At 29.2% G+C, this 14,581-nt stretch overlaps 1 protein-coding gene across 5 annotated transcripts; it reads left to right on the forward strand.

Annotated features, from left to right (window-relative positions):
* Window positions 1-19: 19 nt before the first annotated feature.
* Window positions 20-13,733, forward strand: LOC100742501 (venom acid phosphatase Acph-1-like). 5 transcript variants are annotated; one of them, XM_012381003.3, is made up of 9 exons: window positions 59-158; window positions 2,188-2,242; window positions 2,316-2,758; window positions 7,848-7,974; window positions 8,297-8,407; window positions 8,869-9,134; window positions 9,511-9,794; window positions 10,207-10,415; window positions 12,825-13,733. In XM_012381003.3, the coding sequence occupies exons 4-9, from the start codon at window positions 7,855-7,857 to the stop codon at window positions 13,059-13,061; spliced, it is 1,227 nt and encodes a 408-aa protein (XP_012236426.1). In that variant the 5' UTR covers window positions 59-158; window positions 2,188-2,242; window positions 2,316-2,758; window positions 7,848-7,854; the 3' UTR covers window positions 13,062-13,733. The 5 variants fall into 5 exon arrangements, with proteins under 5 accessions (XP_012236424.1, XP_012236426.1, XP_033174672.1 ...); XM_012381001.3 differs by lacking the exons at window positions 2,188-2,242; window positions 2,316-2,758 and having other exon boundaries at window positions 20-158; XM_033318781.1 differs by lacking the exons at window positions 59-158; window positions 2,188-2,242 and having other exon boundaries at window positions 2,294-2,758.
* Window positions 13,734-14,581: the final 848 nt, after the last annotated feature.

Below are 14,581 nucleotides of genomic sequence, written 5' to 3' on the forward strand. Positions count from 1 at the left end.
CAATTCCTGGCAATCAGTTCGCTTCCAGTTATAAAGCTTCGTAATCAAAAGATCACGGATCTTATAAAATGAAAGCGCATTCGATCGAAATTGTTTAATCTTGTGACATACCATGGTATGAGTTTATCACCGATTTATGGGAGGTATCGCAGTTCAAAGTAAGAATGTCTTGATTGTTTGTTGCTTTCTCGTATAGTGAGCGTTTACCGGCATTTTTTTCCCCTAATATTATTATTTTCACGTTTTCGTTTTATTAACGCGAGTTTGAATCGATTAATTAATCAATTAATTAGAATAAAATTTATCATTTTTAAGGGATCATGCTTCTGACGAACAACATATTCGAAGATTCGCTCGTCGTTACCTCTTTTCTCTACCGTGACTTCCTCGTCATTTTCGTTGTGTCACTTTAAAATTGTATTTCCAATATTTTCTTCAAAAGATCATTCATCCTTCAATTGAATTCTGACGATATCACATAATACGTGAAAACTATAGCTTGAAAACAATATTACTTGGCTCGAGTGAATCATAAATTCCACCTTTTGTAATACAAGAACCCATGACATTTTCATTTTGGATATTGGAAGGACAAGAAATTATTGGCGATTTCACTAACTTTCTTAGAGCTAGATCGGTCCTTTGAATTTGTAAACTATTTTTGTTATAGATCCTCTGGGATAAGTCGTAGTAATTTGTTCGATAAAACAGTTGTGAGAATTGTAAATAGTCGATAAGAAGTTGATAGATAAATTTGTTCCTATTTATGACAATAAATCTCCTAAATGAAAGAGCGTACGTTTATAATATCAAGAACGATAACCTCCACTATCTCACTTTTATTAATTGTATCAGATAATACGTAATTTTGATAAAATGAACTTCTTAAAAGGGGGTGGAATCACGATGCTCCATGATTTATTTGGGCTATCGGGCGAGAATTTTTATTTTGACACAGAACAATTCACAATGAAACGTAATTAACAAGTAAGTCTAATTATGACAGAAATGCATCTGATCAAAGGAGTGGAACAACTTTCTTTTCGAAAAATTAGACGTCCGAGTTGAAAATAGACTACAATATTTCGCAAGCCTATCGACATAGAAATGTTGATAAATTATATCATTTGCAATTAATAACTCTTGGAATCAATGAATGATATTTATACAGAGAATCTAATCTTTGTATAATTCTAAATATATATATTACCTTCAGATAAAGAAACTTTTAATTACGTTTATATTGTATACATAGAAAAATATAAAAATACATCTTTCTGAATATGCATGTCATATGTTTATTATTTTGTAATGTATCCATTAGATACAAATTAGATGTGCAGTATAATATGATAAATATATTTAACAGGAACAAATAAATCAACTTGTAGAGACATACTTTTATAGTCATTTAAATGATTATTATTTTTTATCGATAAAATTTTGAATATGCTTTTCGATTCCGACAGACAATTATTTCAATAAGGGTACTTGCATATGTTCATCCAAATGAAAAATTAAAATTAGGAATCAAATTAAATTAGAAAAAATACGTAGAGGATAAACTTTAATAACATATTTTAGTTAAATAATAATTAAATAATTAAATAATAATTAATTAAATAAATAAACATGACATATGCTTAATAGAAACTCAGTGCATAGAGACTGATCAATAATACGTGATTAATTCGCGAATAATCATTACTTTCCATATTTTCATATTGTGTACTTATATTTACAAATTAATCAGAATTTTCGATTGCGACGCTTCGTAATTTTTGCTAATCAACGCCTATGAATCGTATATTCTTAGCGTTAATTAACGATGATATTGGAAAATATCTTTTTTAACTTTTACATTACTATAACATAAGTATAGAAATTCTATTGTCTAAAATTTCTGCAGAAGACAAAAAATTATTTCGCTACAGTTGTCACTAATTACAACTCGTTCAATATGTTGATTCGTTTGATTTTCAGGTATCATGTTTGTTAATAGTTGTTCAAAAGAGAAAGGTATCAAATTTTATTTCAACTTGACTTTCTCTAAATGATTAAAACCATATAAATTTCTTCTGATCATTTTGTTTATCGGTAACCGGGTTTCCACAAACCAGTTTTCTGCATATCAGTGGAACATGTTTGGTGACAGCACAAATCATAAACCTTATCATCTACTTTCAGGTTTGAAGATTGTGTTCACGTGATAAAACATACGACCACGTGCTAAACATGCATGGTACGCTATAATAACGGATAATATTACTATTTCTTAACGTATTCATACTTAGATTAAAACTAGCGTGTTTCAGTTATCTTTATGAAGACTACGTCAAACAAGAAATCTATCCTCTCTACTTCCACTATGAGATGATATTATCTGTTATCATCGTCGATTTACTTTTAAATCAAATTTCGAAACTTAATCTTGTTCAACGAGGTTAATTTCTTTTGTTTAAGTATTGTACAGATTTATATTTACCGCGAACAATTTAACGATAGTATCGTGAGTTACTGGTCGAATAATTGTTGAGATAATACATTTCTGCGCTCGTGTTGCGATTAGTACGCAAGTAAGCTATCAACAAGACTGAACATTTAAATGCAAGGAATGTGTGTAACTTAGCGCTTGATAAAGTTTACTTTTTCACATTTCACACGCAATATTTGGAACGTTGCGCTAGAAACCTGCCTGTACATATATCAATTCCAAATCCACGCTCGGCGTCAGTTGATATTTGAACTGGAAACAAAGGTAAGACGTCAATTCTTTAAAAGTGCATACGTTTCTGCATAATATTTGAAAGTAGACGTTTCGTTCAAACATCATGAAGAAATTGTGTGTTAGATTTATATTTTCTTGTGTTAAATATTAACCACGAAGAGCAAGCAATTAAAAATATCGAACGAAAGTTTGTTATTCTTTTGTTATTAATACCAGTGATCAGCTTCTTCTTAAAATCTTCTCAATGTTTTCTAGTGCTAACATATAGATAAGGATTTAATAAATACAAATTTTCTTCTTTCTTTTCGTCTGTAGATTACTATTTTCGGTTAGGCACGATAATAACTTTTTATGTACAGTAGCAAGCATTTTGTACTGATAACAATGGAACATAATAATGAAGTGCGTATAACAATGATACAGAGAACAAAGAGTACATGCATACAACTGAATTATTCTCGATATACTAAACATTATTTGGGGAGATTCTTTCGTGAAATGAAAAAATAACTTTTGGTGAATGTTCGTATGAATGGAATAATTTAATACAATTTTAAGCTATTTATATTAAAAATTTCACCCTGTGCTACTGCAATTCTATTTAATACTACTTAAGAGTAATATTTAATGAATTCTCTAAACTATATTCCTTTCTTGTAAATCTATTCTCTTTATTCTTAAGTAAAAGAATTCTTTAAAAAAAAATCTTTAATCTTTATTCCTTAAATAATTGCTATTATATTTTAATATATTTATTATTTACTCACATTATCACAAAAATAATTCGAAACAATCGTGTACTCTCGATATTCATGTTGTCTTAAAAATACGGTGAAAGAATAACTAATATTGAAACTTGCAAATAATAATTAAATGCCACGTTTTTTTTCCTTCACCTAGTTTTTATATATACCATGCTTATGCTATAGTTTCGTATTTTCGCACACAATCGCCTGATTATTTATAATTACACGCGAAGAGAACTAGGAAGGCGACAGCGTGTCTTTGCCGTGAGAAAATTAATGATTTTGTTGATCGTATATCAAATATCAGTCACACAGGTATAATGTGTTCGTTTCGTATTCATTATTCTACCGGAATTTATGTAACTACGAGTCCGTATCCGCAAAATCGCAGATTGGCTAATTTTTCGTATAAATCCTCGACTTATCATCGTACGATCTTTCATGAATATCGTTTCTAAGTAACTGCAAATTTTATGGTTTAACGATTCAGCTAATGATCGAACCGATTACGTGATTTTATAGTTTTTCAAAGCTTCGAAAGAATTACACAACTGCTTGTACGTGTAGTTGCAATTGTGCTTACATCCTTACGCTCCTCAAAATATCCAATGGTACAATTGTTAATTTGCGGAGTAAATCAAATTTACTAAAGACGAAGTCTTTAACGATCATGATATGATGATTTCGAACATATTTCGATATGTTAAATTATACCATAAATATACTAATATGTATAAATATACTATATCGGTGAAAAGAAGTCACCATGATAATTAATATTAAATTGATTAGCGAAAATATCAGTTATTATAGAAAACTGTAGTACATTTGTATTATAAATATGTTTTTCTATGGTCTTATTTTTTTCTCTTTAAATTATTGACCTAAATGTTGAACATATGATTATGGAAAGTAATCTTCACCATATTTTACATATGAACTAGAAACAGTTTATACTTTTTATCCAAAGTATATAAAATAGACCAACAAGATGACATTGTATTCTTAAACATAATCATTTCCATTAAAAAAAAAATAACATACAACTGAATTTTAATTCTTAATATATTAACTGATAGATATTTTACCAGACACCTACCTTTTATACGTAAGACAACTGCAAGTGATTTTTGAAGAAGAAGAATATAATAGAACTTTCTCTATATTAGTATCCTTCTTTTATAATAATAAAAATAACAATAAAAATCGTGCAGTACTGTGCGATAAGCTTCACGTGTTGCGTTTAAGTTTAATCAATTAAAGCCAATTCGTGATACTACAAAATGTAATGAAATAGAAAATGATTAATTACATTAATCTGATATTCTATCTGATTATTAACACGCGATTAAGAAAGGATCAGTCTAAAAAATCATGTTTCTATTTATATAAATTTCGTAATTATAAATCTGATATAATTTCTATTTATATATATTAGTAACTCCTGATAAATGTCTATCGTAATTCTATGCTGATAAAATATTCGTGCCTTCCGTATTTCATAAAAGAATCGAAATTGTAAGCGAATAGCAATCCTACTTGCAAAGATAATTATTGTCATAAAGCTATTTCTTTGAAAATTGTTACGTATCTTATAATTTATTATTTACAGTCATTTTCGTGTATTTATATCATAATATACTGTGATATGTTATTTGTGATGTCGCTATCAGTAAATATAGATTTAATCAACTAACATGGATCACCTTTATAGAAATACCAATTCAATAGAAACGATAAGTTTTTCCAAGAATAATTTATTCGCTGTGTCATTATTATCAATATATTGCGAGAAAGTACGCACGAACAATTGCTGAATAATTCCTATATCTTGTAAAAACTGAGTCTTAATACATCTCTTTCTTTTCTCTCTTTTCGTGTGTTTGTCCACGTATTAAACAGCGTACAATAAGTTACGTTTGTTTCTAAAAGCTTAAGAAGTGAATAAAATATCAGATAAGACTATAAAACGTTGACGCTCATTGTCACTAAAATGTACAAGTTATTAGACTTTGAGATAACTGCATTTTGCATACTATTTGGTTTCGTTCCTTAACGTTATACCTGCTATATACAACTAGAATAAATCAATTATACAAACGAAATAGTCAGACACACGTATTACAAGGACATCTTTTCTTCCACTATTTATATGGAAATGCTAAACCAGATTCATATTGTCTTATTTCACTATTTCTCGATTCGTTATAGCACACTACTTATCTAATGGTGGATACAAAAAGTATTTGTACACGATTGTATTTATTTTATTACATGTACATTGTATGTATATTGTATAGATAGTATCTAAATATTGATTAATTCGGTCCAAGTATATTAAATTGCGTATCGTTTACCAATACCAATACGTTATATGATTATGAAATTTTGATATTAAAAGTGAAATGTGAAATCTCATAAAAGAAAGTGCTTCATTGGAAAATAAGAATATCTGCAAATACTTTTAGTAGTTGCTGTGTATATAAATATAATCCAATAGCAAATTTCCATATCGTTTGTACCATTAAACATTCACTAAAGGTAATTTTTAAACGCTATCCAATGTGTAATGAACAATCAAGGAAATATCAACAAATATGTATACAGAGTGAGTTAAGAAGTATTATATAAAATAACTCGTTATCTATTGATTTTATCGAAAAACGTATTAAATGAATGATTTAGCATTTCAAGGGATTTATCGGATGGATACAATTTTATTTCCCAATATCTTATACTTTCTGAGATATTAAACTAACCTTGAGTTTTTTAAATAGCACTTATTTTATAACATTAGTCGTACCAGCTGGATACTCAACAGAAAAAGATTAAGTTATTTATACCGAAAAACCATGAATTTAGCTACTAAATTTAATACTTAAGATACTTATCTACGTAGCTATTAGATATTTTAACTTTAACTTGTCAAGTTTAATGTATGAAAGACAAGGAAAGACACAAAACGGTGTCTTTGTAACATTATCTTTGTAGTAATTATAGTCATAATTCATTTAAAATGTTTATTTTAGATAGTATTTCTTAATTACTTTCCCTGTATACATATATATAAGATATATGACGATTCAAGGAAAAAAAGTACACAAGGAAAAGGAATGATCTACTAGGAAATTTCGGTGTTCTTTGAATATTTCCTAATGAGTAGTGATCCTGTTAATTCCCATGACGTAGCATTTTTAGGACCACCATTTGGAACACGTGTCATCATTTAAAAAACCTTGATACGGTTTCTCTTATCGTCCTGCGTGTAATTATATGATGAAGGCCCATATGTAATGCGTTTCGCATGTAACGTGAAAATGGGGACTTCCATTTCGTATAAATACCATGCATATTCTAATGGCACCGAAATCAGCGATTGTGAAACCATTCCACAGAAAGATATGTCCGTTTGACGTATTACTGTCCTTTAAAATCATTTGCACATAGGCAACATGACCAGTATTTCACTGACTGGTCTCACAATCGATACTACAGTGATATTAATTGCTTGTTGCAGTGTACTATTACGATAGGTATTTAAATTGTGCAGACGTAAGTGTATTTCAGTTTATCACTATACTAATACAAAAAAAGAGTGAGGCGATAAAATTAAAATTGCATTGAATATAAGAGATCTATTATGTGATTATTTTTTTTTAATTACTTTCACAAATTTTTTTCTTCAAAATTGTTTGAGTTATATATATATTAAGAATTATTATTAAATTATAAGATATGTATATTACTAAAATTAAAAAATATATATATATTAAAAGATATTATCGATAAATATAAATAAAAATTTGTAAACAATGGTATCTAATAATAAAAATATTACTACAATTTTTCTATGGAGATAGTAGTTTCTCCATGCAGAAAACATTACGTTAAGATTTTTCGCCATTGTTTAAATAACAAATTCCATGAATATAAGATACCGGTTTTTGCTAAATCATTGCTTCGCATAGCTTACAGAATAGTATGCACTTGAAAATTAACGTTTTCGCGCAAAGATATGCAGAAGACCATTCTTCAATCTATCCGTTGGTATTTCACTGTCTTTATGGCTATTAACTGTTTGATTTATGACGCTGTTTATTTGATCAACAAATGAAACATGTTGCATCCTTAAAATTCTTGCCGATAACCGGTAAATGCTGACTTACAGTATTTGGACAATTGTATTGTATTGTATAGGGACAATTTAGAAAGAAAATATATAGATAAAAATGTTCAAACAAATTTCAAACAAATGTTCAAACAAAACAAATTAAAAATATTTACAGAATGTTTTTACTGTTTATCCAACTAAAAAGATAATAATTATTTTATTAATGGAAGAAATTTCATTCGAACATTTTTACTGCTTCCAGGTCCAACATGAACAATATGGTTTCGTTTAATTATCTCAAGAATTTCGTATCGATATACATGGTCGTGGCTTTGGCTGCCATAATTGGTATCACAACTGTTCAAGCAGAGCTCAAACTAGTGAATGTGGTAAAAATTACGGTTATTTATACTTAGCGCGTTCCCTAGTCCCGAGACATTCGTTCAAGCGCTCAGGATTTATGTCGAATTTTGAATAATTTTAAGTTAAAATAAGCAAAGCAGTCGTGCTCGAAATTTTTCATAATATGTTCTGGTTTTTCGTGAAACAGTCTACTCGCGATAATTCTTCATCAATCTCGAGTATTTGAAGTTATTTTAAATGAAATACGAATTTGAGTGATTCAAATGTTACGGCACATTCGTGAAAAAGCGAAATCAGTTAAAAGGATAGCTTAATCACGGATCTTACACGTACCTTGTATAATTTCAGTTATTCCGTCATGGTGATAGGACACCCGATGCCACTAACGATGAAAAATATCCAAACGACCCTTACCTGAATAATCCTTTTTATCCAATGGGTCGGGGCCAGTTAACTAACGTGAGTATCTCGTCTCTTCTAAATTCTCGCCGTTCCTTGAACAGTTTTTAGCTTGAACATTAAAAGCAGTAGCATCTTTCTGGCAATTGCAATTGATCGATCGTTAAAAATTTTAGTCCTTGATACTAAAATTTAATTTGAATATTAATAACACATAGTTTAAGGGAATAAAAGTTTGATGATCTGTTCAAACGAGTAAGAGTTTAATATTTTCATCTATTTTATTAACCCTCGTTTAGTACTCTTGAACCGTAGATGATCCATAATGATTTGGATTTAAGTCGTTTAACTTTGTTTTACGCGACAAACATCATTGATGGCATTTGTCGCGTAAGACAAATCTTACAAAAAAGGAAAGTGAATACAAAGCAGTTTGAATGCATTACATGATGATGTTATATATACATGAAACACTTGAGGGATTTTTGATAAAAAGGATGTTGATTTTATGTGAAATTTAGAATGGCAAAATGAGAGAATATGTATTGGGACAATTCTTGAGACAGAGGTACGATCACTTCCTCGGAGATGTTTATAGAAGCGAAGCTGTCTCGGCTATCAGTTCAGATTATGACAGAACGAAAATGTCTTTGCAACTTGTTCTCGCTGGTCTCTTCCCGCCAAGTAATTTGCAACGATGGAATCACGATCTAAATTGGCAACCTATCCCCGCGAAATATTTACGACGCTACGAGGATAATCTCTTTCTGCCAGAGGATTGTCTTTTGTAAGTCACAATCCGACATTATATAATTATAACATCGTATTACAATTCGATATGTAAAAAATTTTCTGAAAGAAAAAAGGATAACGAGAACGATGATTTAATAAATAAATCAAATTTCAGTTGTAACAGAAATTAAGGATTGTTCGATATACAAATCATACTTAAAATTAGTGGATAGGATCAGATAATTATATATAAGCCCATTTTTTATACAATAAAAATTGCTATTATCCAAATAAGTATCAAAGCTATCGTAGAATTTATGGAAATATTATGCAATTTTGTGTATGTTATTCTTACAGAGAAACGTAGTAAGCGTAGTATGTAAAATTTACTTAATCTTTCTCTTTCTATAATATTAATTTATCGATTACAGGTTTACGATCGAATATAATAGAGTATTGCAGTCACCGGCGGGAAAACAGGAAATTGGAAAATATAGCAAACTTATGAGACAATTAACAGAGTGGACTGGTAAAAACATATCTACACCATGGGATATGTATTACATATATCATACACTGATGGCCGAGAGTTCTCTCGGTCTTACTTTACCAGAATGGTCACACGCAATATTTCCAAATGGAGAGTTATTGAATGCAACGATATTTTCGTATAACATCGCTAATTCGACTCCTCTGTTGAAAAGATTGTACGGAGGTAATATAATTTGTATTTGCATTGTATTCATTGAGCTTAAACTTGCTAATTATCTTCTGTTATAAATCTTGTAGTGGTATAACTATTTTAAACGTAACCGCTGTCAAACTATAATTCTGCCCATTGTTATTCTACATTTTCGTTCAACTTCAGTGCATTTTATTGTTGTTTATAATATCAATTATTATTGCATATATAAACTTCACATTTTTATAAGCTATTGAAATGCACCTTTTGTGCCACTTCATGTCGAATATATTCTAATTTTATTATTTCGTTAAATTATAAAATGTTTAGTTATTAATAAATCGTTTGCACGCTGATTTATCGAGCTTGCACTTTTCCAATCGCCATCGCTGTTTTGTATCGTGTTTCTTCGATTTTATAATTTAAATTGCCACTTCAATTTCAGGTCCGTTCCTCCGGATCGTTACAAGGCATATGTTAAATCATGTAACCGGTGCACAAAATCGAGAACGAAAAATTAATTTATTTAGTGGACACGAAAGTAACGTTGCCGCCGTTTTGCACGCTCTTGGAGTTTTTTATCCACACGTTCCCGAATATTCCAGTTCTGTTATATTGGAACTTCATCAAAACAACAACGCTTACTACGTAAAGGTACGTAATGAGACGTGCATAAGCCACATCCACATTTTTATATGAAAGTAATATTTCCAAAGACAGCGTATCATCGAATTAATGCCGATGCCGATATTAATTTGTGATATTCATATAAATATTGACTTTTGACGACGATAACAAACGAATATCTTATTTATTAACGACCAGAGTTTAAAGTCAACGATCATAAAATGTATTAGTAGCTGATCTCATTAATATTCTCATTTTCTTTGCTTCCTCTGATATGTGTACATGTGCATACAATATTGCAAACATATTTAAAGTTAACGTTAATTCTTCGATACTTTTATAGTTGTGATAACGTGAATTATTGCTTATTAAAAGTCTGAGATCCCTATGTTGTTTTTATATTCATATTTCGTACAATCAACTTTTAACGCTAGTCGCTAATTAAAAAATTTTTCAACGCTAGATATTCATTTGATTGTTGTACGAAGAGTGTTCGAAGAATTTAGATACGGAATATCTTCGATAGTGTATAGTACAGTGTATATAGTGAATATGATAGATCTAGATAGCGAATTAGTGTAAATTTAACAGCTACACTAAAAGAATAATATTTTAGGAAATTTTTAAAATTGAAAATATTAACTCACTTAAAAATATTTTTCAGCCTTTGACTCTAATAATAGCTAGAAAGTATATATTTACATAAATAGTCGTGAAGAATTACAATTAATAAACGCCTTGTTAATAGACGTGGAATTAGTTCTGCCATTCATAGAAATTGTTCCGACACTTTGTGTTGTTTCTTACTCATCATATCTCGATCAGCTATGAATCATCAAAAATAAGAATACAATTTTTATAGCTTTTAGTTTGCAATTATTTTATTATCCTTGTCAAATTGCCGCGGTCTAGCGAATAAAACTTATACCAAATATGACTATGTTTAAATGAATTTGATTTATACGGATAATATGAGACATCAGATCTCATTAATATGACAGTATGACACATAAAAAGGAAATAATTATCGAATGAATTATTCTACTCTACAATATGGAACCTCTGATACATTTAAATAGCGAAAGAACCGAGACAATTACTCAGAAAATTACTCCCCTCGTTAATAGATTCTTTTTGCAACGAGTCAATGCTATACTGGCATAGTAATATTGTATGTAATTATCTTTGTATCATATTCCAAAAAAAGGATCATTATACAAGAATTTTATATAGAAAGTTATTATCTTCCACGATAATAATTTTCTTAGTGATTAAACGGCTTTAAATTAATGTTCTACTACTTCGAAAAAATCTTTATTCAAGATATTTAATATTATATTTATTTGAAATAATTTTTACATTCTATCTTAGTTCGCTAAATAATATTCTTTATCTTCAGCCTAGCGACTAAGAAATTAGCTTTGTCTATAGAATCCTAGCTAGTATATGTACACTACATTTATCAACACTATCCTTTCACTTCTCCCATTCGCTCAACTTCTCTCATTTACATTTTTTTTATTCCCTATTTCCTCACTATATCTTTACTTACTATATCTTTTTTAGTAACCTATCTTATTAACATTATTTAATACAGTAGAACTCTATTTATCCGAATGAAATTTTAATTAATGTCCCATTAATCCCTTAAGGACATATTAAATTGCAATAAGTAATCGCCTATTTTTATTTTATTATTTTATTATATAAATGTTAACAAATTCATATCGAGCAGAATTTTTCGAAGAAGCCTCCTATCTTCAACAATACAGAAAAACGACCTAATCAATATGATAGATTATGGAAAGTGTACAACTCTCTTCCAAAGATAATCCTCAACTAATCGAACAAAAAATATTCTTTAGATATTCGTACGAGTTATCCCACTACTGCGCTGTAAAAAGATGAGAATATGGCCAGCAGAATGGCACAGGGGCAAAAGGAATATTGCTCTATTTCGTTTCTCTTTGCCTCGCATTGTTGAGAATCGAAAAATTTTCAAATGCTACCTGCTTGTCTATGCGACTATGTTACACATATAGTAATAGAATTCCCTTTCTTAGTCGAGCCATCTTCTCATTACTGCATAGTCCCCTCCGAATCGATCTAGTACAGAAAAGACAATCGTATATCTATCGAAAGTAATGTTACGGAGATAGATTTTAAGGGATTAACTGAACTTCTTCTAGTTGATTAATATTTATCTGAACGTGAGTTGTTACGTGAACGGAAAATAATAATAGTTAACGAGCTTCTATTATATGAACTCGAATTACATAATTACATAAACTGTTTATCTCCTGATAAATTCAAATAAATAGAGTTCTCCTATATATACTATTGCTTCCTCTCCTACTCTTCTATACTCTTATCTTCTATATTGGTTTACTTAAAATTATTTGTTTATGTATCTTCTATTATTTGTTATCATCGTAGGTACTTAACTACTTGGGCATTCCATCCGAAGCAAAAGAACTTCAACTACCTGGATGTGAGATACTTTGTCCTTTGGACAAGTATTTGCAATTGATAGAAGGAGTGATGCCATCAAACGACGAACTGATTTGCGACAAAGGTCTGTCACAAGCATTTGTAGACAGAAAGTCAATCGAGGAATTGAGTTTATTGAAATACAATCTGATAAGAACTGCAGGAATCATTGAAAGTAAATAATACGTGTATGAAAATGTAATTGTTAAAGATGAATTACATTCCTTTGAAACCAAAGAAAACTTCATGTTAAAAATGAAGTGTTACATAATAAATGCGTAATATACAATAGAAATGAATTTAGAATAGCTTTTAATTTATAAATTAGCGATATTAATTACATATCATTGATCTTATGCGACAAGATTAGACATGAGGAATGTAATTCATATTTCTAATTATATTTGCTCTTCCTATAAGTAATATCGTCCCTTTACTTATTTGATACTACTAAAAAGGTACGTTATTTGACGAATTTGTTTCAAATAAAGAACAGTATTATCGTTCAAATTCGAAGTTTCTGTCCCTTTTTTAGTATCTTTGGTTCTCTCGTATTTGTAGAATGTTTAATAATATGCCATATCAAACTGAAAATTAACGTTAATGGTTCATCAAAAGCATCGTCTCAAAATTTTAATTAGCGTTATTAATATCTTCTGACATTTAAAATATACGTTTGTTGCATTTTCCCACTCAGAGTCTGGACGAGTTAAATGGCAGAAAATATTATGTATATCGAAATCATATTATAAAATTTTTGTACGTATGTATTTTATAAATAACGACGTTACTTCTGGGATGACATAGTTTATAAAATTTTATGTGTGTAAAAATATACATGAAAGAGCACCGATATTTTTGCAATTTAATTATTTATATTTTACTATAAAGAAATTAGAAATTATTGGCCACAAAGGTATTCAAATATATTTAAATATACAATGATATTTATGCACATTATATAATTATTTTGTATTTAATTCATTAAAGTATTTAACGCGCGATTAATTTAATAGATTATTTATTTTGTAACCAAAGCACGACTTGATATACATATTCACAGTGAAAATGCATTGTTTCATTCTGAATACATATTTATTCGATGTATTATGTATCAATTCACCTAACATCAATTAAATACATTTAAAATCTACAAGTCTAGTTCCATTTTATTTATATGCCCTTATATTCATAACTTGCAGCATCGATTTTATTTAAAAATGTACAATTTCAAATATATAGGATGGTGCTCAAATTATAATATATTATTTATATACTCGCAATATCGGATGTATTCATAAAAATTGGTAATTGAAGAAAGAAAGATCGATCGTTAAAAGGAAATACTAAAATAATGTACCTATACAGAGTATCTCGTTTAAATCGAACATGCAAATTATTTTAGCAGCTGTTAAAGCTAAGAAAAAATGAATAAGAAGAATAAGAACGAATAGTTTCAAGATACGTATCCGATGATAATAAAAGAAGCTCCCTAAAAATCGTCTTAAACTTCATTCCAAGATCATTTTTTTGCATATCTATTAATATCTATTTTTTCGCAATGCGATGTCTTAGTTTGTAACAAGACGAGTTTCACGATCCATGGCATTAGTACTTTGAAGCAACAACGAAGAAGAAAACTGAATTTAAAGCGGAATACCTGCTGTAAAGATAATAAATCAACTTATTTTATTTTCATTTCT

This window comes from Bombus impatiens, unplaced genomic scaffold, assembly GCF_000188095.3.
Source record: "Bombus impatiens unplaced genomic scaffold, BIMP_2.2 scf_0114, whole genome shotgun sequence".
In the NCBI taxonomy this organism is placed as follows: Eukaryota; Metazoa; Arthropoda; class Insecta; order Hymenoptera; family Apidae; genus Bombus; species Bombus impatiens.

Excerpts from the sequence above, each read along its gene's own strand:
- LOC100742501 (XM_012381001.3), top strand. The coding sequence starts at position 118 with ATGAGTTTATCACCGATTTATGGGAGGTATCGCAGTTCAAA. Across the intron at positions 9,135-9,510 it reads CTGCCAGAGGATTGTCTTTT|GTTTACGATCGAATATAATA; the intron begins GTAAGTCACAAT and ends TATCGATTACAG. Across the intron at positions 10,416-12,824 it reads ACAACGCTTACTACGTAAAG|GTACTTAACTACTTGGGCAT; the intron begins GTACGTAATGAG and ends TTATCATCGTAG.